The sequence below is a fragment of the Mesocricetus auratus genome, unplaced genomic scaffold (genome assembly GCF_017639785.1).
Source record: "Mesocricetus auratus isolate SY011 unplaced genomic scaffold, BCM_Maur_2.0 Super-Scaffold_100014, whole genome shotgun sequence".
In the NCBI taxonomy this organism is placed as follows: domain Eukaryota; kingdom Metazoa; phylum Chordata; class Mammalia; order Rodentia; family Cricetidae; genus Mesocricetus; species Mesocricetus auratus.
Window position 1 is genome coordinate 11,510,021 of NW_024429197.1, and position 22,666 is coordinate 11,532,686.

Here is a 22,666-nt window from a genome sequence, read left to right on the forward strand (position 1 = left end):
TTCCACTTACCACGTCAGTGGCTTATCACTTTCCTAGGGTTTAACCTAAAACTTTTTCCTTATTCAGCTTCCTGTGTGGTCTGCAGGCCCTGGCAACCTCTCCAGCTGCACCTGCCTGCCCCCCCCGCCCCATTCCATTTCAGCATCCGTAATCCTAACCCACCAGTTTATTTTTGCCCAGGCTAGCTCCTGGATGAAGTGTTTCTTCCCATTGGTCTGCTTCAGGTTCCAGACCATGCTGCATCAGACCACTTCCTCAGCAAAGGCCTCTTAGATCATGTTCTGTAAAGCAGGGCCCCCTTCCCCAGGGTTCCTTGTTCCAGAGCTTCATTTCCTTGAGGGTGCTTGTCTCAGGTTGCTGTTACATCTGTTTATATTTGCTGTACCACCCCCTGCTGGGATGCAAGTTTCATGAAGTCTTCATGAAGGCAAGGACCATGTCTAAAACCATTTATCAGTTACCCACTTACTTATTGAGCATGCCAGATACCAGGCCCTGAGGGACAATGCTTCCCCAGGGGAGCCCACATTCTAAAGATGGTGATAAATACCAAATCCATCAAATAGCAGGCGGTCTGTTTATAACTGCAGCAACCCTCTTCCCCCACTGTTAGTTCTACTCCCTCTCCACTGTTGCCCCCCTGAATTCAAGCTCCATGAGGGTGGAGTTTTTTTTAATTTATGTTTTAATTTTAAATTGTATGTGTATCTATGTGCATGAGAGCACAGTGCCCTAGAAGGCCAGAAGTGGTCACAGTCAGGTACCCTGGAGCTGCAGTTACAGGCAGCTGAGCCACTGGACAGGGTGCTGGGAATCCATCCTCCATCCTCTGCAAGAGCAGTATGTGCTAACCACTGATCCATCTCTCCAGCTCCCAGAGATTTTTCTGGTCTGTTTTATAACTCCTCCGTGGCTTACAATAATTGAACCAATGACCCTGTATCTGGTGAATGTTTGAGAACCAATGGGTTCCCTGATGTGAGTTCGGTTCTGATTCAGATCTTGGTGTTGCCTCATACTGATGCATAATCATGGAAAAGTCATGGTCTATAATCTCAGTATTCTCAACTGTGTAACGGGATTACAGAAGTCTATGCCTCCTAGGACGATGGTGAAGATTAACGGAGTCTCAGCGAGAGAGGCACATACATGGCACCTGATCTTATGTAGTCACTGACAAGTAGTTTGCTGGTGGTTGTGCAAGAACTTGAGCTGGGCAAAGTTCCAAATTTATTTACCCGGAGCAGCCAGAGGTTACTATAGGAGACACGAGAGTTAATGAGAGAGATGAATTTCATGTTACTGAAAGTAAAAGCCAGAATTCTAAAGCCCAACAACATTTTTTGGTAGGTGAGGAGTGCTCGGTCATTGGAGGGAGGTGGGAAGGTATATTCGGAGGGTTCAAGGTAAAAAGAAGTTAAGCAAAGGAGGGGACAGAGAAGCCAAGTGTCCCTGAATCACAGTCTCAGCCGTGGGCTACAAATGCGCTGTCTGAGAATGCTGATGTGACTACTGGGTCTTCTCGACGGTGTGCTGGAATGGGGGAAGGGCACGCCGGGGCCGGCGGGCCCAGGGACCCCGGACGCAGCGCGCGCCACCGCCAGCAGGGGACGCCTCGAGACCGCGGAACTCGTGCCCGGGGGCCTGACGTCAGCGCCCCTCTTGCTTGGGCTCCCGCTCTGGACTCGGCTCCAGTCCCGCTCCGCGCGGCGCTGCTCCGCTACGGCTCCCGCTCGCCTTCGGTTCGGGCTCCGGCTCCGGTGGCGTCGCCTTCCCAGCAGCGGGTCCCCAGGACCCAGGCAGCGGTCCCCAGCCATGGCCCGTGCTCAGGCTCTGGTCCTGGCGCTCACCTTCCAGTTCTGCGCGCCGGAGACCGAGACTCCCGCAGGTAAGCGCGCGCGGTCCCTCCGAGCTCATCCCGCGAGCCGGGATGGCTCGTCGCGCGTGTCGGAGTGCGGGATGCTCAGTCGTATGTTCCGAGTGTCTGTGACCGCTGTGTCCGTAGTTTGTGTGCAAGCTGAGGCTGCTTGTGTGCCGCGGCTGCGAGTGTGCTGGCGTGCGTTTCTCCTGCGTGGGGTACTGGGTATGCTCGTGTCTGCCGGTGTCTGTCCGTGCTGCCAAGTGGGTTATGTATTTGAGTTTCGGTAGCTTGGCTGGAGTTGCGTCTGACACTGTGTTGCATTTGTTGGCTTTTTTGTATTCCCCAGGCGGGAGTGCTGTTGCTGGTGCGTTCGAGAACCCGCGTGTTGTTTTATGCGTGTGCTGCGAGGGTTCTGTGGATTCTGCTCGAGTGTGGGCCCGGGAACGCGTGTGTGGTTTGCGTGCGTGTGCAGGCGTGGGAACGGGTCGGAACCTGTGTGTGTACGCGCGCTGTGTCCACGAGTGTCCCTGTGGGAGTGTTTGGCGTGTGCAGTGGCTGTGTGGGTCCGAGTGAAAGCCAGGGCTGGGGAGAATGCGTGTGGGGGAGCGTGTCTGTAGTGGATGTGAGTGTGTCGGATGCGTGGCTAGGAACGCTGCGAGCATGGGGCGCTCCTGGGCCGTGGTCGAGTGTGGCGGGGAGCTGAGGGTATGTGTGTGTGTGTGTGTGTGTGTGTGTGTGTGAGTGTGTATGATCACGCGCGTGTGCGTGGCGCACCCGGCCGGAACAAGTTGTTGCGGTAGCGTCCCTCGGAGGCTGGGGCGGCCCTGCGGCTAGTGAGGGAAGGAGGGGGTGGAGACGCTGCTGTGGCCGCCGACTCCGACATTTCGGGCCGTTTGTTGTTTCCCAAGTTCCGCGCGGCGCTGGCTGGCGGCTGATCCCAGGCGGCGCCAGGGCCGCGGGGCGCCCGGGTGGGGAGGGCCTCGGGGCGCACCCGGGTGCGGGCGGGGCTGCGGAGTCGGGGCCCCCGCAGGGTCTGGATGGAGGCCGCGGGACGGCGTCCCTATCGTGGCTCGCCAGAGGCGCCGGGGACGCCACGGTCCCCGGGGACGCTGCCTACGTCTGCTTTGCAACTTTGTGCGGCCTCCCGACTAGCCGGGGCCGCGCGTGCGGACGTGTGTGTGAATGTGTGCGTGGGGCTTCCGCTTGATCTGCGGTGTGATCGCACGATTGAGTGTGCGTTCGAGTCTGGTGTCCTTTGGAGGGTGTGTGTGAGCGTGTGTGTGAGCGTGTGTGTGAGCGTGTGTGTGTGTGTGTGTGTGTGTGTGTGTGCGTTCGCCTGTCTGAATGTGTGTGTTCAGCGTCTGTGTCTGCGTCCGCGAGCGTATCGCATCGTGTGCTGTGTGGAAGGTGTGTCGGTGTGTTTGTGTATGTGCGTGGTGGCCCACAGTCCTTTCCTGAGGCCTCGACCCAAGGCATTTGTCCCTCTAGCGGGTGTGCTTCCAGGGCTTTTCTTCAAGGGCTTTCTCTTTCCCTGGCTCCAGCCACCCGGCGTGGGGTAGCGGGGAGCCGCCCCGGGTGGAAGGAGAACCGTGACACGCGCTGCCGCCTCGGGTCCCGGGAGAGACTCCAGGCTGCTTGCCCCAGACAGCTGGCCTCCGGTGATTTGGTTCAACCTCCTACTCCACCCCGCCTGCCCCGGGCATCTGGGATCTGTCTGTCCTGGCCTTGCCCTGCAGCTTTGACCTCCTGGTATGCAAGAGGGTGACCCAGGCAACTTATCTTTTAGACCTTTCTCAACCCTTCTAACCTTCCCCACTTTGAGATTTGAGATCGAACCCTCCGTACTCTCCGACTCCACCCCACCCCATCCCCTTGATTTGAAAACATACCTGGACCTCAATTGCCATGACAATGGACTGTCAGGATTGAGGTGTGGGAGACCCACTGCAGATTATTCTTATTCCTGGGGCTCGATTTCCCTATCTGCTTCATGGTGTTAGTTATGATCCTGTACTTGGTAGAATGTAAAGCCCCCTTGTTGGGAAGACCAGAAGAGTTGGAGGGGTGTGGCAAAGCCCCAGAGGCTAGAGGGAAATGGGTTCAATTTTGCCTCTGCTACTTTCTCTCTCTCTCTCTCTCTCTCTCTCTCTCTCTCTCTCTCTCTCTCTCTCTCTCTCTCTCTCTCTCTCTCTCTCTCTCTCTCTCTGTCTCTGTCTCTCTCTCTCTCTCTGTCTCTCTCTCTCTCTCTCTCTCTCTGTCTCTCTCTCTCTCTCTCTCTCTCTCTCTCTCTCTCTCTCTCTGTGTGTGTGTGTTGACCTTGGGTAAGTCACTTTACTTCTAAAGTTCCCTGGCACCTTTGAAGCTTTTACTATTAGAGACTGATTGAGAAACCCCACAAAGAAGGGAGGTGGCAGTCCCCTGTCCTCAGTCTAGAGAGTGAATTCAGTCCCCTGTCTACCTCTCCAGTCACCCAGAGGGGTTCTGTGTGTGGTGTCTCTCAGCTGTGCAAATCTGGCACAATAATTTGTCCCATTGTGCTCTGGCTCAATCTGTCTTTTTGGTCGCTAGAGTTGTGGACAGCAGGAGCGAGGGAGAGGTACCCAGAGGGCTTGTCAGGACAGACCAGACTTCTTTCTGGGGCTCAGCAGGGAGGCTAGGCAGGGAGCCAGGAGGGTGGCCTGTGCCACACTTCCGGACTACGTCTGGTGGCAGGGCAGGTCCATGACCATACCCTAGCATGCTGCTGTCTTCCATGCTGTCCGCAGCTGGGCTCGTAGGGTGGCCTCCACACCCAGCTAGGTCAGCCAGGGCAGCAGGAGTGCTTTGTAGCTTCCCTCTGTTCTGCCCTATGCCTCCCCACCTCTCCCTTCTCTCCCTCCTCAGTCTTCCACCTGCAGGAAGGCACTGGCCTCTTCCTTCCGCTGTGCCGGAGCTCTTCCTAAAATGCCCGTTTTAAACCTCTCCTCAAATCCTCGGAAGAGCTCCCCAGTAGTTTCCGAATTCTTTCCCTCTTGGTCCCGTCAGCGCTCTGACCCCTGCCTCCCTGGCCCACCCCGCCTTGTTTTGGGATCAGATGTTCTGGCTAGCCTTATTTACCAGTAGTCCCAAAGTACCCACTGCCCACCTCCTCCTCTCTGGACCTTGTGCAAACCATGCGTTCTCCTCAGGACTATGATTCCACATCTTCATATGTGAGTCCCTAGTTTACCTCTCAGTTTAGGTATCACTTCCTCCTTGAAGCCTTCCTTGGTTTTTCTCTGTTCTAGCCCAGGAAAGGGAAGGTAGGAGTTGATTGGATTTTTATATGATATTGTAATTGCAATCTCTTGGTCCTGTCACCCTTACTAGATCAGGAACTATATAAGGAAAGTCACTGTGGACCTTCAAATACTTAGGTACAAGGCCTGAGCCTCCTATTCTTAATAAATGGATGTGACGTATAAGAGTGAATGAAGTTGGGTGATATAGTTCAGTACTGGTGAGGCTGAGGCAGGAGGATTGATTGCAAGTTAGAGGTCGGCCTGAGTTGCACAGTGAGTTCCATGCTAGCCAGGACAACTGACATAGTTTTTTTTTTTTAAGCAAAAAAAAAAAAAAAAAAAAGAAAAAAAAAAAGAGGCAGAAAAGAATGAATGAAGTCAAGTGGGTCAAGTTCAGAGCTGGAGATGCCAGGTGGGGGCGCAATGGCTCTACTGAACATTGAATTGAAGGCTGAGGGTTTTTGGGTTTTTTTTTGCCCTGGTAAGAATCTGGAGAATTCTGCTGGTGGATGGTGTTATGTTGTGAAAAGACCATGTCCAGAAAGTGTCATCTGGGAGCTATGAGTTGAAGAGGTTGAGTCCCTGGCAGAGACTGAATGAAGGGAGAGGGCTCTTGCAGGAGGGCCCCTCCCCCCAGGCTCCTGGTGCTGCCTCCCCCTACTCTGGCCCCACCCCTGGCAGCTGGCTCCGCTTGGCCAATCCAAGGAGTCCCGGCCTTTTGTGATCAGGACAACTGTTGGTGAGGCATCGAGTCTCAACGGTCAGTGTGAACACGGGAGGAGGGGTGGGGGCCCGTGTTAGGCAGGCATTGCCTCAATCCTCAGTCACAGATCGCCTTCCTCCTGGATCCTGAGGGGCTGTCTCTGAGCTGGAGAGAAGAGAGGCCACCATTGTAGGAATTGTGGGGAGGCAGACAGATGTATGCAGGTGTGATCCTGCTGCCTGGGCAGCCAGAGTGGGTCCTGTGTGTTTATACGTGTGTGTGTGTGTGTGTGTGTGTAATGGAGGCCAGGTGCACAAGGCATGTGCATGGCCTGTCAGGGTGCCAACCCTTCTGGTCACCTTGGTGTGGCTAGATCTGAGTTTGGAGTTGGGAAGAAACAGCTGCCATGACACCCGGGGAGCACCCAGCATTTCTGAAATGGTAGTTTCTGGGTGCCCAGGGTGGGTGCACTGATCCCGGGGTGTGAGAATATTGGGGTGTGAGAGGATAGTACGGTGGCTCTGAGCTGCAGACTGGTGCCTCCGGGTCTGTGGCCCATGGGCATCTGTCTGTCCAGATCACCTTATCCAACCGAAGCTTCCATGGCGACGGCAATGCTCTTTCATTGCAGTGGTGCCTTCTCACTCACATGTGTCTATTAAATTTAAATTAGGTACAATTAATTAGAATACTAATTTAGTTCATCAGTTGCACTAGCCAAGTTTCAAGTCCTCGGCTGTTACACATTGCTAGTGGTTATCAGCATATTGGCAAGTGGAGGACATTCCGATACTTGTATGATGTTCTGTGGGCTGAGTGTGTCTAAAACAGTGGTTCTCAACCGGTGGATTGAGACCCCTCTGGGAGTTGCATATCAGATATTTACGGCAGGATTCATAACAGTAGCAAAATTAAGAATTATGAAATGTAAACAAAATAATTGTATGGTTGGGGATCACCACAGCATGAGGAACTAACTGTATTAAAGGGTTGCAGCATTAGGAAGGGTGAGAAGCCCTGGTCTAAAAGGATAAGGCTGGCAGAGTTTTAGTGTGGCCTGGGCTCTGTGGAGAGCGGAGCCTGTGTGGACAGACCATTGCTCTGCACTGACCCTCCCCACACACACACATAACCTTCATTATGTCATGGCTGTCACAGTAGCTCCTCCTCTGCCCCGCGACCAAAGAGGCTGTCACAGTGTGCTGCCACTCCTTTACCTCAAGTCTCCTCAGCTCCCAAGGCTAAGCCCCAACCCTAACATGGCAGACCAGGCCTGCTTGGCCAGCCCTTTAGGAACCAGCCTCCTCTGTACCACTTGCCCCTAACCTGCTCCCTCTCATCTGCTTTACAATGCAGACCCCTAGGCCTTCCACGCCCTTCCACAGGTCTCTACCTTGCCCATTCTGTGCTTTTTGCTGAGACACTCTTCTCCCTCCATGCTAGCTCCACTGCCACTGTCACAGTGAAGCTGCCCTGCCCCCACAGGGCAGTGGGGTAGACTTCTCTCTGCTAAGGCTTGCGTGATCATAGACTGCCTTTCTCTAGCTGGGAGGAGTGAGCTGGGTGTTTGTCGTCTCTGGTTCCCTTGGTGGTATGTGGTGGGTGCTCAGGGAGTGTGCATTGGTTTGAACCCTTGGATGTTACGTTACAGGGAAGGCTTAGAAGGGGTGAAAAGGGGTCCTGGGGTGCAGAGGACTGACAGTGGGTGGCTAGTAAGTTTCCGTAAGTAGCCCCATAGCATGGCAAGTGGTGGAGCATCCCTGTGGTGCTAACTTTAAGGAGCTGTGCCTGTGTGACTCTGGGGGGCAGGGTGTCTTGAGTGGATTCCCATCACACAAAGCCCAGGACTTAGAATTGGATCCCAAGGGGACAAGAGAAAGGCAGTTGGGGTGGGGGGGGGGTTGGGTACTGTTGCTGGGAGTTGAAGACGGAAGCCAGAGGAAGAGTTGAGGTGGAATAGTGGGACCAGCATGGGGGCACTATAGGTAGGACCTCACTCAGGGCTGGAGGTGCAGTCTGGGGCTGAGAGTACAGCTGGGGGAGGTGGCTGGTGACATGTGTGAGAATGGGGCAGCTGGCAATGAGGCAGGTGGGGTTGGAGGAATGACTAGGTTGAGGGGTAGCTGGGGTATGTAGAGTAGGAGATGAGGGACAGCTGGGGGATGTGATGACAGCTGAGAGGTGACAGAAGCCTATCTGGAGATGGCTTCTGAGAGAGTAGGCTGCGTGCTGTTTAGAATGGGCATGCATGTTTACATGAGTGTACTGTGAGTCTCTATCCCGCCAGCCAGCTCCCAAATCACGACACAGAGATTTCCTATTAATTATGAAAGCTTGGCCGATAGCTTAGGCTTGTTTCTAACCAGCTCTTATAACTTAAATTAACCCACAACTTTTAATCTACGTTCTCTATGTAGCTTGGTATTTTGTAATGCACATGCTGCTTGCTCTGCGTCTCCTGGCATCTCCACCTTCTTCCCAGCATCCTCTGTGCCTGGAAATCATGCCTAGCTATCGGCCATTTAGCTTTATATTAAACCAATCAGAGTGACACATCTTCACAGTGCATAAAAAGATTATTCTTGTCATGTTGTGCACGTGTGTAAATGTGTGTTTGTGCCTAGAATATCATGGGTTGGAACATGGGCTCTGAGACCACACCATCTGAGTTCTCCTAGTTTCCACTGTTTCTCGCTGTGTGACATCTGGGTGGGTAATGACCTCTCTGGGCCTTGGAGTGATCCCACTTGGGAAATGAAGATGGAGATGTTACACGGTGTCCAGGATGATGTGATGCCTTTTATATTTGGACATGCTTAGTCTAGAACACATCCTGTTACATAGCAAGTACCAAGTAAGTGTGAATTATTCTTGTGTGTGTGTGTGTGTGTGTGTGTGTCAGAGAGAGAGAGAGAGAGAGAGAGAGAGAGAGAGAGAGAGAGAGAGAGAGAGAGAGAGAGAGAGAGAATTTTCAGACTTCCCATGTGCCCCTGATGAAGTCCAGGCCTGGGGAGAGGCAATGGTGGTGTTGAATGGGGGAGGAGTGAGGATCCAGGCTCGTTGGGACAGGCTCTTCTCCCCCATCTGCCTCCTGTTCAATCGACATCCTCTGCCAGGCTCTAATCTAATGGGCCCCTCCCTTTGTCTCTACTGTCCTGCCCCATACTGCACTACCCTGGACTAGGGGCCAGGAGATGCACTGTAATTGTCCAAAAGATTTTCAGTAGAATTCAAATCTGTTGTTTGCCTGCCAGTCCTCAAAGGCCCTGGTCAGATAGAATACCTAGATAGTGTGCTGAGTTTGGCACCGCCTGCCCAATGGGTGGTAGCGCCTTCATCCTGTGCCCTTGGAGCATCACTGGAAGATGTTGGAGGGTGAGAGCAATGGTGGACAGAAGCCCACATTGCAATAGAGGCTGACACGGCCTCCATTTCCAGCACTCCAGTCTGGCGGAACTGGAGACACTGGGTTTCCTGGGAGGCTGAGTGACTTCTACAGTGCTTCCCACAGCACCTTCACAATGTACCTATGTCTGCCTCGCAGTAGACAGAGGCACTGTGTCTCAGCCCTGGCCTTCTCATATGAGTGCAGTCTGGGTTTCTGGACCTGGTGTCCTGTACTGCTCTGCGACTCAGCCTATGCTGTTCCGTTGCAGGAATGCTGGGCTACAGTGATGTGGGGCTTTCCCAGAGTTTCTGGGTACCATTTGTGCAGGATCCTGCTGATCAGAGCCTCCATCCTGCAACTGTCTAGCCCTGAACTTTTCTGTGGTTCTCTTCCATGGTGGGGTACTCGATTTGGTGGGTAGCAGGGTGACATTGGGAGGGTGGCTCTTTCTGGACGTCTGGATGGAGAACCCTCACCCAGCATGACACCTGAGATCAGTGCATGGCTTTCTATAGCCTCTCTGCATGTTTACACAGTACAGCAGTCTGTAGCATCAGACGTGTAGGCTCACCTGGTCTTTGGGCACAGCACCTCACGTGGCTGCTCACTGGCAACACAAGGCCTACTGCCACTACACTGGATGTTGGCATCCAGTGCACTGCATTTTTGCAGTGGGCATCTGCACTGCCCTGGTCATGTGAACCTCCTATTTCTAGGCACAGCTTCTCTGTATGCTGACATCATGTTTTAGGAACACAGTATGCATGATCTCATTGTCCACTGCTTCACTGTACCTCACTGGACATGTGTCTAACAGCTCAGCCTTAGACACTGCACCCACCACAACTGCCCTGAGGCTGTCCCTGTGTCATCTCAGCCTTTCCCTGAGTGTGTTACAATGGAGGTGTCCCGTTGGCTGTGGACAGCTTTCTGTGGAGAACTGTGGGAGAGTCACATTTTTGTCCTCAGTGCAGTTCCTCTCTGCTTCACACGGTACATAGCATGGGCACTTTTTTACTGGACTTGGGGGGCAGCTTGAGTTTTGCATTGCTTCCGAGCAGCACAGGACTTCCACCCAGAGAGTCAACCTTGTTATGCATCTGTTCTCTGTAGGGCTGCATTGCATAACTTTTCACGGGGATGCTAGAGCAAACATATATTTGCTCCACAGACCAAAGAAACAATTCCACCCAAGTCTAGCTTGGTGCACGGAGTTTAGTGGGGTTCCTTGTAGAAACACCAGTACCTCAAAAGCAAGCTGCATTTAGGAAAAGCCCACCCCAGCATGAGGAATTTCTCCTGAAAGCCTCATCCCTGGCAGCTTGCAGTCTCCTCTCTCCAGGAGCTGTTCCTGCTTATATAACCTTGGAGCAGGTCTTGGGAATCCTGTAACTTCCCCAGCTTCTGGAGCCTGCTAAGTTGCGTGACTGTCTCCTCTCTTCTCCCTCCAAAAGGAGATGTTTCCATTGAGAGGAAATGGCTTCCTGCCAGGTTGTGACCCTTTGTGATCCACCGAGCTTCCCAGAGGCCTTGGAACCAAACCCATTGTCCCACGGGGCTTGATCATGGCGTTTCAGTTTCGTGCCCCCTCTCACCCACCCCTGGAGTCTGCAGATTCCCCACTCCTGAGGACTCCGTTTAGTTTCTGTTCAGGACTAGGTTGCCATCCCTGGTGCTTGGTTCTGTGTGGGGTTCCAACCTTTCCTTCCTGCATTGCTGTAACAGCCCCATGCCTGTGCTGGGCAGACCCTTTCTGTGAGGAGGCTCCTGTTCTGAACCAGGTCCCACCTTCCATTCTGTCACACTCCCCATATGGTGACATATACCCAAGATGCATGTGGTTCCACACTGCACAGCCCCGACCGGCATTTCCGTGCCTAGCGGATGTCAGTGCTGGGGGTTGCGTGCGCTTGTGCTCCAGGCCTTGTGCAGAGCTGCGGGAGCCTGTCTGTGGTGCTGTATCTGCAGCATCGTAGCCCCGCACAGCCCTCCCTCTCCGTGGAGCTCGTGCACACCTGCACTGCTTTATCCCATGCTGTCTTTGTCGGCTGTCGTGCAGGGCATTCGCCCTGCAGAGGATCTGTGTGTTCCGCCTGCTGAACTTCTGCACAGTGAGACCCACTTCTCAGTGTTTTTTTTTTTTAATGATATATGATGTCCAGCCCTGGACTGCCAATACAGCAGCCCTCTCCTCGACTCTGGAATTCATAGTCTGTGTTGGCCACAGAGATGGGAACGGGTCTGCTGTGAGTTCCTCGGCTACAGCTGGCTTCCTCTCATACTCAGCGATGGCAGGCTGGTGGCATTGCTAGGCTCTGTGTTGGCTCCTTAGGTGGTTCCGGCTTTCTCAGTCTGTGGTCATCCCTGGGTGCGTTCCCTGGTTGCTGAACTCTCTGTGGTTAGATGAGTATTTTACCGCCAGCCCTCCTCTGCTTCTTATCAGTTCCTCAGGGCTCCGGGAGTCAGTTCTGGGATACCTGACCTCCACTTGGAAGTGTTAGCCTAGGGCTACGCTACAGTCATATCCTTGTCTTAGTGCAGCTGGTCGAGGTTAGACCAGCTGGGATCTTGGTGTTAGGAAGTCTGGGCACAGTTGGCCATCTGCTATATACAGGGCTTGGGGATAGGGTTCAAAGGCAGCAGAGCTATCCCTGACTTCAGGAAGGGAGAAAGTGAGAGCTAAGCAGGGCTGAGTGGGGCAAGAATGTCCAGGGGTAAGTTAAGTAATGTAGAAGAGGGAGGAAGAGTGGGCCAGGCTGGCATTGTTGGGGTTGTCTATTGGGTCCCTAGGCTATGGTTGGGTTGTGCCTGGCAGTGTGAGGTCCCAGACTGTTAATTTATGTCTGTCTAGAGAAGGTTTGTTTCCTCTGGGGCTACCCTTGGGAACTGGCCATTTTGTTGACAAAACAGAGAATGAAAATCTCACTGCAAACAAGCTCTGTTTACACAGGGTCTTCAGAAAACACATGGCTGCAGGTGCAGCAGACACAGAGCACGTGCCTTGTCAGTCCTGGCTAGAGGACAGGCTGGCGCATCACACATGCACATGCACACAAACATGCAGGAGTGCACGCACACACCCCTCTTCCTGCCCTACACAAATACCCACCTCCCCCAGGCGCTCGCCCACTGTAGAATGCATCTATGTGTTTCCCGCTGATAGGTATGTTCCATGAACCAACTTTAAGTATTTCTGAGAGCCCCATGCTGGCAGACACTCATGCCCACAAACTTTCCCTTAGGACACCCCCAGTTATTGTTCTTATTGTTATTACTGTTACTATTGTTTTATTTGAGCTAGGGTCTCATGTAGCCCAGCCTAGCCTGGAAACTCATTTATGTAGCTGAGGATAACCCCAAACTCCTGATTCTCATATCTGTTCTTCCATCTCTCAAGTACTGGAATCAATGGAGTGCACCACCACCCCTGGCATTTGTAAACTCCCACAAATGAAATCAGAGTCATAACCCCTGCTTCTATTTCATAGTTGAGGAGCTGAACTGGGTCTGGCCTAGAGACCCAGGGCTGGGGCTGACCAGAGATCAGTGACAAGGGTCATGCTGTCTAAGGTCATCTTGGATAGTTAGTCTGAGAGGTCATCCTGACTGTGGTCAGAGAAATCACATGCCCCAAGTCATGAAGGGAACCAATGGCACATCAAGACTAAGATGCAGATTCCCTGTTCTGTAGCTGAGTTTTTTTTTTTACCAGTGGTCCTGTCAGGCTCACAGCTAGGTCACACACACACACACACACACACACACACACACACACACACACACGAGGTGGGGTGGAGAGAGAGATGGAGAGGGAGACCCCCTGGGGGCACCTCTCCCAGGCCCCTCCAGAGTTTGCTGGTCTCTGACATCATCAGGCCTAGAGCATGCCGGATGTGGATAAGCCATCCCCCTTCTTCCCAAATTGTGGTTGATGGTTGCTCAGGCAACCGCCTGGCCAGATTGGGGAGATTAGCAGAGGAATGTTGCTGGGCTAGTTGGAGCTGAGACTGGGGGAGCCATGGGGTCCTGCATTGATTCAACCCATCCTCTCTGAGAGCTCTCTACAGAGATGAGGTACCCTAAGAGGGCCTTGACTTCGCTCCCTGTCCCCAGCCTAACGTAGCGCAGCGTGTGCCTCAGGGACTTGAATTGGGCTAGGGAAAGCAAGTGTACGGGTACACATAACATGTACATACTTTCTTGAGTGAAGTGTGTGCTGTTTATATTCAGGGTGAGACTTCAGATCCCCTTTCTTGCCAGTCTGACGCTAAGCTCCAGACCATTTGGTAGCTTGGTCCAGAGTTCCCTCCTGACCCCGTTACACTCTGGAAGAGACACCTGCTTGAATTATGAGAAATCTGGGCATTTCCCATTCCAGCACCTCCTGTGGCTCCCCAGTTAAAAACGAGGTTCAACTCCTTACCCTGGCTCCCAAGGTTTTTTAAGAACTGGCCTCAGTCTCCGGTTTCCCATCGTGTCAGCCAGCCTGAGCTCCTCCCTGTGCAGGGGACAAACGGGTTCCCTTCCTTCCTCCCGTCACGCCTATGGTTCTAGGCTCAGTTCAGTTGTAGCTTCCTTGTGCCAACACCTCTTTTCTTTTCTTTGTGTATCATCCCCCACCTTATAACCTTGGCCGCTTTTAGCCATCATTTCCTTAGGTGGGAAGCCCCCCAAAGTAAGATAGAACTTCTTTTTCTCCCCGCCCCCTCCCCATTTTGGGCATCGAACCTGCGGCCTCACACATGCTCCACAAAGGTCCTGTAGCACTGAACTCCAGCCCTCTACCCCGTCCTTCTTGTGCCTCTCACAGTGGTGCCCATCGCAGGTCAAGCTGCACTGCGTTGTCCGGGGAGACATGTCTTGTGTGTGAAGCCAAACCGGGGTCTTGTTTTGTCTGTGCCTACTCTCCCTGGATGAGGAAGGCGGTTTGTCTTCTGCACATTGCTTCTGTGTGGCCCCTGCTTGTCTCTGAGCAGCACACACACACCGTCCATCTGTGAGACAAGAATAACCCCAGAGCTGCTTTCTAGATGAGCTCCTGGTGCAGCTTGCTCATGGTAGTCAGGGCAGGCATGGTGGTAACTGGTGCCCCCCTGTGGTGGTGCTGAAGGCCTGGCAGGAGGAACTGGCTGTTCCTACCCCTGGGAGAGCTGGGGAGCCGGCCTCCTCCAAGAGAAGGAGTTGAACTGGGCCTGGACTAGAGACCCGGGCTGGGGTTGACTGGAGATTTGTGAGAATGGTCACTCTGGCTAAGAGGTCATCCTGGATGGAATCAGTCAGCCTGACCGTGGTTACATAGAGAGGGCAACAGTCGGAGAAGCTGGTGGCTATGTGACTGACATTTAGGGAGTGTCATATGGATGAAACTGGGGTCACTCTGGTCAGGCACAGTCAACAGGGAGCCACTCTAGCTTAGGTCGGCCTGGAGGGGGGCGGGGGAGGTCAGTCACTTGGTGGAATCATGTAATTGTGGTCTGAGACCCCAGTCTGGCTGTTAGGCTGAGGTCAGCAAGCTCTGGGAATGCTGTCTGGTCTTGTGCCTGGCTGAGGACTGATGGAAAGAAACCACAGGGCTGGCTACCTCAGGCCCGCCAGGGCCCTGGAGGAGAGGCCTGGGGCAGCTACTTTGCCTTTGTGAAGGAACCAGAAGGGCCTCCAGCCCAGGATCTAAGTTTTCCTACAGTCTGCCCCAGTGATCGGCTGGGACCCCCAAGGGCGGGAAGTGAGTGCTCCCCTCCTCCAGGAAGACCACTCACTAGCTGTCCTTTCTTTTTGTGCTGCATGCACAGTGGGCTCTTTTCAAGGGGAGAGCTGGGCCCTCCCAACCCAGATGACATTAAAACTCACTTATCTCATGCCCGAGGGCACAGCGCTGACTGGAGCCTTTCAAACAAAGAGGCAGAAAGCACCCTGGGTGCCCTGCCTGGACACCAGTCTGCTCAGCGCGGGATCATGCACATCTCATTATTTCCCATTCTCTGGTGGGGTTCAAGGAGATGAGAGACCCCCAGCAATGACAATCCCGGTCACGCCTAGTTCTGCCTGTGTTTTCCTGTGCCATGTTATGGGCCGGCAGAAACGTGCAAATGGGCCACACACAAGTGAGCCCTCAAAGGGAACCACTGGCTGCCCCACCCGTGCCACTCACCTGCTGGCTTATTGTCTGCCCCTCCCCTTTCTTGAGACCCAGAAGAAGCTCATCCTGCCCCTTCTCAAGTGCCTGGGGAGTGTGGACTTTGGATGGACACAGATTCAAATCTGGCTCCTTTTCCTCCTACGGGAACCAGTGGCACACCTACGCTGGTGTTTCCCCGGGGGCTCACATGCGTTGATGTAGATCTTCAGCCATTGCATGTGTGGGTGGGGAAACCGAGGCTCAGAAAGAGGAAGCAACTTGCCCAAAGTTGCTAGGGATGGCAAATGGCAAAGTCAAGATTCGATCCCGAGTCTAGCCCAAGTCTCCGGTGTCCATCACTGTGCTGTACCACGGGCAAATGCCTTTGCTTCTCAGAGCCTTGGTCACCTCATCCGTCAAATGGGTCTGACAGGCAGGCAGGACAGGCCTGGCCTGATTTCTTGCCAGTTCTCTCAACACTGTTCAGTTTGCTGGGGCTGCAGACACGATGGCTGGGGAGTGGGTGCAAGGCTCGGCTCAAATCCCTTCCAGAACCAGTGAGGCTTGTGTTTATTTGATACCAACTCCAGGTGCTGATGAACCAGCTGAGACACAGTGGGCCTCCCTACCAGGAGGGCCTCACTGCATCTCAGGCCCTTCCTTCGCTTCCCTGTCAGTCAGATTATTAATCTCGGTCTCCAGTCACCAGAATTAACCTCCTCTCGCCACACGTCTGTTCAGTCCACACAGGGCCATACTAGGTCACATCCCTGGGGACAGAGATCTAAGTTGACTGACTTTGGGCAGTGACTGAACTCCCTTGGTGTCTATCATGTCACCTGACACAGGCGGTGCCATTGTACATTTGGAGCTTATCATCATGCTATGCTGGGCCCCCATTTCCCAGCCAGCAACGCGGGATGAACCTAGGGCTGGTCTTGTAGGTTAATTTGAATCTATGCTTGCAACAGCAGTGTCTGGTTTTATTGAGGAGGGTCTTGTTGGATGACTGAACTGTTGGAGATCCTGGGACGTGGTGGGGGAGTGGGCAGTGGAAAGTCTTGGTACTGGTGAGGGACAGTGAGGAGAGGATTTGGGGGCAGAGGAGGGAGAACTTGGTTAGTTGGAGGGAACCGTGATGAGGAGGGGAGAGGGTGGCCTGGGCAGAAGGAGGGGATAGTGGGGAACCCTGAAGGGCTGTGTTGGAGTCCTCCTCGTCAGTGGCCTTGCCTGGCCTTAGCTAATCAGTCCCTGCCCTCCCAGCTGGCTGCACCTTTGAGGAGGCGAGTGACCCAGTCGTGCCCTGCGAGTACAGCCAGGCTCAGTATGATGACTTCCAGTGGGAGCAAGTGCGGATCCACCCTGGCACCCGGGCCCCTGCAGACCTGCCCCATGGTGAGCCTCCTCTCCGTCACTACTGCTTTTCTCCTTCCAGGCCTTCCTAGTTTTCTCTCAGGGTCTCCTGCTCTTCCTGGGACTTGAAGACACTGAGGAGAAGTGGTACTGGGTCTCTGGATATGCCTCTGCCCTCTTCCTGGGAGCCCCGTCCTTCCCAATGTCAGCTTTACACCGTTCCTACCTCAGCACCAGGCACTTTGGGCATCTTGAGCCCTGGATTGGGAGTCAGGAGGCTAGATGTCTGGTACTGGTCTCTTACTCAGATGATAGCTTTGAGAACACTCATTCCAGAATCTATAAGACATGGTTCAAGTCCTGGCCCCACCATCTAGCCAGCTCTGAGCCTTTGTTGTCTTTTTTTGTTTTGTTTTGTTTTGTTTTTATGAGACAGGGTTTCTCTGTATTGTTTTGGAGGCTATTGGTCCAGCCTGGCCTCGAACTTACAGAGATCCACCTGCCTCTGCCTCCCGAGTGCTGGGATTAAAGGCGTGTGCCACCACCGCCCGGTGCCTTTGTTGTCTTGATGGTGACGTGGGAGAATAGTAGCCCACATCACAGAGGTGGCACCCAGGGAGTCAGTTGTGTAGTTGCTATGGTGAGGATACTTGAGAGTGCCTGGTGACTGGTAGACCTCCTCACTGGGTGCAGAACCAACTGAGAATTAAGAGCAGACATAAAGCTAGGGCAGGAGGGCCAAAAGTTTGAGGTCAGCCTGGGTTCTTTGGTGAGATACTGTCCCCCAAATAAAACTGGAAGAAAAGAAAAAAGGAGGTGGGAGGTTGAAGAGATGGCTCAGTGCTTAAGAGCCCTGGCTGCTCTTTCAGAGGACCTAGGTGGGTTCTATTCGCAGCGCCACATGGCAGGTCACAGTCAGCTCCAGTTCCAGGGGATCCAACGCCTTCTGACGACTCTTCAGGAATTGCACATATGTGGTTCACAGACACGTAGGCAAAACACCCAGACACATAAAATTAAAATATATACATATCTTTTTAGCTGGGTGTGGTGGTGCATATCTTTAATCCCAGCACTCAGGAGGAAGAGGCAGGCAAAAAGAAAGGTCCAGAACAGTCAGGGCTGTTACACAGAGATGTAACAAAGATAAACAAACCACACACACACACACACACACACACACACACACACACATCTTTTTTTTTTTTTTTTTTTTTGGTTTTTCGAGACAGGGTTTCTCTGTATTGTTTGGAGGCTGTCCTGGAACTTGCACTGTTGACCAGGCTGACCTCGAACTCACAGAGATCCGCCTGTCTCTGCCTCCCGAGTGCTGGGATTAAAGGTGTGTGCCGCCACTGCTGGGCACACACAATATTTTTAAAAGGAAAAAGAAAAGGATAGGGGAGAGATGGAGGCCAAATGAGTCACTTGGTTACTGACCAGGCCTGTGTTGCCTGTGAAGGAACCTTAAAACAGACAGCCAGAATTTCCCTCACCTGTGTCCCACTATAGAGGTGACCTCACCTGTGTCCCACTAATAGAGGTGACCTTGGCTGTTCAGCTCACAGCACGGACAAGATGATATAAGCTGGGAAGAGTAGGCCAGGGAAATGGTGACTCTTGGCGGTGGGTGGAAGCAGCCTTAGGTGAGAGGCCCCTGAGGCCTGGCTGGCTGGCTGGGCTCTGGAAGTAGACGCTGCTACTACTATGGCTCTCCTTACCAGTCTGGTCATTGTCCATCTGTGTCATTCTGGGTGTGTTTATCTGTCTCTTCAGGGTCCTTGATCCTTGTATATGTCTGTTCTAGAATTATTACTGGTTAGCTTATTTGAGAGAAATGCATAAAGGTTCCTACCCTGCAGGGGCTCTGGGTGACCTCTCTGTACCCCTAGACCCAGGTCTTAATAGGCATAGCTATATGTAGATATAAGAGTTCTGGCTTAAGGCCCAGAGGTGGTGGCACACACCTTTAGTCCCAGCACTCAGGATGCAGAGGCAGGTTGATCTCTGTGAGTTCGAGGCCAGCCTGGTCTACAAAGCAAATTCCAGGACAGTTAGAGCTATTGCACAGAGAAGCCCTGTCTTGACTCCCCTCACCCCTCCCACACCACCATGAAGGTGGAGGAGTGCATGACAAGGTGGAGAGTGCGTCAGGGAACAGAGGAGAAGGACGGGCAAGAAGGTGTCACATTGGAACAGGGAACTACCTTAGGGGAGGTGAGAGTCCACAGGAGCTGGCTAAGAAGTGTCTGGCTAGGATGTGCCCCTTCTAGGGTTCAGTGGAGATAGGGACCTGGAGATTCATTCCCTACCCCTGCAGGACACAGGCAGCAGCCGCCTTCACAGGGCTCCAGGCTCAGGGAGATGAATGAGATGCCCACTAGCTGAGTCCCTGGGGGAGCACTACTGAGCAGGCTCAGAATGTGCTATCAGCTAAGCCTGGGAGGAGACCATGCCTGATGGCTTTGGGTCTCTCCTTGGCAGCTTCACCCCTCCTCCCAACTCCCCAAGGGAAGCCACAATCCCAGCCAGGTCCTGATCTCCATAACACTTGGAGGAACTTCAGGTTGGAACGTGGGGTGTTTGTGTTGGAATCTGGTTAGCTCAGGAAGGGAAGTTAATCCTTCCATTCAGTCTGTCCTACATATTCATCAAGCTTGGGCTCAGAGCCTGTCTGAGGACTCAACAAGGGCCTGTGGCATGGCAGCCTGGTAGCAAGACTGTCTCACACTTCATAAACGATCAGAGCCAGAGGGAAAGTGGCTACCCAGCACCGGGAAGTGTTTGAGGTTTTGGAAACAGTAAACAGTAATAATTCTAGAACAGAGGGCCTGCCCTGTGCCAGGTTCTTGATTCCTGAGAATAAGAATGACCTAATCCTTACCTCCCAGGAGCACAGAGCTTGGGAAACTGGTGACCTGTGGATGGTGAGGGGCCATATGGGCTTTGACAAAGGTTGAGTTTGTGTTTTCTACTGTTTCAGCCCTCTCCTTTGGAAACAGACTCTGGGGAGGGGGAGGGATCTACCCTAAAGGACCAAAGCTCTGATCAGAACTGGAAACTCCCATCAGAGCCCAAACCCTTGATTCCTGGTGGGTTCTTCATTTCTGTCCCTTCTCAGTGTGATCTTGGCCTTCCCTAAGGTAGCTTTGCCTCTTCTTTTTCTCTCTCCAGGTGCCTACTTGATGGTCAATGCTTCCCAGCATGCTCCAGGCCAGAGGGCCCATATTGTTTTCCAGACCCTGAGTGAGAATGACACCCACTGTGTGCAGTTCAGCTACTTCCTGTATAGCCGGGATGGGCACAGTCCAGGCACTCTAGGTGTCTATGTGCGTGTGAATGGGGGCCCTCTGGGCAGTGCGGTGTGGAATATGACTGGATCCCATGGCCGGCAGTGGCACCAGGCTGAGCTGGCCGTCAGCACTTTCTGGCCCAATGAATATCAGGTGGGTTGGGTTTTTAGTCAGTTGGTCAACTTGGGCTTTCAGACAAGGGTGGAACTAATATCAGCCCAGCATCATGAGTCAGTCTGGGGTCATGTTTGGAGTTAGTCTGGGGTCAGTGTGGGTAGAGTGTCAGAGGTCATTGTTAATGGAGTGGCCGGTGTTGAAGGTGAGTTGGAACAATACTCAGCTGAAAATTCTAACTAGAAGGATTCTGCTGTTTTGAGGGACTGTCTGAGCTGGAATGGATCTTCTAGACTTGACCTTGACCTTGCTTTCTCTACCTACACCCCTGAACCAGCTGGTCTGGTAGTGAGGGTCATGTGAGCTGGGTTAGCATCTGTTGGTGGAGAGGGGGCTGGGTTGGGGCCCAAGCTGGGCTGGAGGGATGTCTCTCTGACAACTGGCTTCCCACTTCCCTCAGGTGCTGTTTGAGGCCCTCATCTCCCCAGACCACAAGGGCTACATAGGCTTAGATGACATCTTGCTATTCAGCTACCCCTGTGGTGAGTCCCTGTCCACTTGGACACAAGGATGAGGGTAGCTTTGGCTCCTGCCTGCAGGGCATGCAGGCCCAGCTCATGCTGGGGCTCTGCCTGTTTTCCCACAGCAAAGGCCCCTCACTTCTCCCGCCTTGGAGACGTGGAGGTCAATGCGGGCCAGAATGCATCCTTCCAATGCATGGCAGCAGGCAGAGCTGCAGAGGCAGAGCGCTTCTTCCTGCAGGTGAGGGTGTCCCACGTTGACTTTGCCCAGGAAGGTGCTAGAGGGCAGGACACCTCTCCTAGCCTTGGCTCCCTTTTGGGGAGCCTCAGCATCTATACACTGTGTCTTGCCTCCCACCCAGGCTGCGCTCGGCCAGCTTGGATTCCCCTTCACCCCAGCGCGGAGGACAGTTCCTGGATCCTCAAATGCCCCTGGGATAGTAGGGACTCATATACACTGCCCGGTTGGAATCCTCCCTGATTCTCCCATCCCTCTCTCCCCTCAGCGGCAGAGTGGGGTGCTGCTGCCTGCTGCAGGGGTGCGGCACATCAGCCACCGGCGCTTCCTGGCCACTTTCCCTCTGGCCTCTGTAGACCGAGCTGAGCAGGATCTGTATCGCTGCGTGTCTCAGGCCCCGCGCGGGGCTGGTGTCTCCAACTTTGCGGAGCTCATCGTCAAAGGTCAGCGGATTGGCTTTGAGGACGGCTGGAGCTGCAGGGGCAGGATAAGATAGGGTTGTGCCTGAAGCTAGCTCCTTAGAGGACTTGGTTGGGGTCCTAGGGCAGGTTTAGTGGAGGGTTTGGGAGCGGCTTGGGGGCCTGAGAGAGGACAGGGAGGGTCTGGTGATGGTAGCAGAAGGGGTTAGAGTTAGGTTCTGGCTGTGACCTGAACTGATGGACCTGTGAAGGGAACAGTGTCATTGAGGGATGGGCGGGCTGCCTGTGTGGGAGGAGGGTACAGGGAATGAGACTATGTCTAGTTTCACCTTCCAGGTGCTAACCCAGCAAGTGTGCTGGAGTTCTCCAGGCCAGGGCTTGGGAGTTCCGAGTGGGTGTGGCTGAGCTATGGGAGTTCTAGGGCCACGTGGCAGCATCAGTAGGCACCTCCTCTCCTGCATGTCCTTGCAGAGCCTCCCACCCCCATCGCGCCCCCACAGCTGCTGCGTGCAGGCCCCACCTACCTCATCATCCAGCTCAACACCAACTCCATCATTGGCGACGGGCCGATCGTGCGCAAGGAGATCGAGTACCGCATGGCTCGGGGCCCGTGGGCCGAGGTGCATGCTGTCAATCTGCAGACCTACAAGCTGTGGCATCTTGACCCAGACACCGAGTATGAGATCAGTGTGCTGCTCACGCGTCCTGGGGATGGAGGCACAGGCCGCCCGGGGCCACCACTGCTCAGCCGGACCAAGTGTGCAGGTGGGTTGTTCCCCATTCCATAGAGGTAGCAAAGCCTCCTGATACACACGCATTTATTAACTTCAACCTTACCACAAGGCAGGGACTCTGGCTGGATGTTAGTCTTCTAACATGGAGGCAACTTTTCCATAGCTTGTCTCACAAAGCAAAGCAAGCAAACAACAGAGACAAAGAAAAAATAAAACCAAAACAAACAGGCAAACCAAGAAAACAAATCAGAAAACTTACCAGAAGGCTATATGACATAGGTGCTGTGGTCATACCCATTTCACAGAGGAGGTGACTGAGGCAGAGATGTTAGTTGACTGGGCAAAGAACACACAGCTAGTAAGTGGCAGAGATGGGGCTTCTGTCTTCTTAAACACTATCAATTAAAAACTGTGTGTGGTAGGTTTTGTCTGGATTCCTTCCCTGAGCCTGGCATTGAGCCCAAAGTCATCTCTTCTTGTTTAAGAGGGTGAAGGAGTAGTTGCTAAGGACCCATGATGCACCTGCAGCGGAAGACTAATCAGAAGAGACACGGATGGAGAGCAGGGTTCTGTGTGATGTCAGTGTGCAGTTGCTTTTGGACTTTTCTTAGTGAAAATGTGGATTCTCAATGTAGATCCACATGCTCTTGTAAGAAAAAAGCAGAG

At 53.4% G+C, this 22,666-nt stretch overlaps 1 protein-coding gene across 6 annotated transcripts in view; it reads left to right on the top strand.

The window, feature by feature from the left end:
• Positions 1 to 1,687: 1,687 nt before the first annotated feature.
• Positions 1,688 to 22,666, top strand: part of Ptpru (protein tyrosine phosphatase receptor type U) — a 75,396-nt gene continuing 54,417 nt past the window's right edge. For 4 of the 6 annotated variants that reach the window (XM_013120220.3, XM_005079530.4, XM_013120222.3 and 1 more), the window contains exons 1-7: positions 1,689 to 1,889; positions 16,592 to 16,723; positions 19,856 to 20,127; positions 20,549 to 20,630; positions 20,735 to 20,850; positions 21,116 to 21,290; positions 21,738 to 22,031. In XM_013120220.3, the coding sequence (XP_012975674.1) occupies positions 1,817 to 1,889; positions 16,592 to 16,723; positions 19,856 to 20,127; positions 20,549 to 20,630; positions 20,735 to 20,850; positions 21,116 to 21,290; positions 21,738 to 22,031 (1,144 nt within the window). In that variant the 5' untranslated portion in view covers positions 1,689 to 1,816. Of the gene's footprint in view, positions 1,890 to 16,591; positions 16,724 to 19,855; positions 20,128 to 20,548; positions 20,631 to 20,734; positions 20,851 to 21,115; positions 21,291 to 21,737; positions 22,032 to 22,666 lie in introns of all 6 variants that reach the window. The other 2 variants (XM_013120221.3, XM_013120223.3) reach the window with 1 other exon arrangement.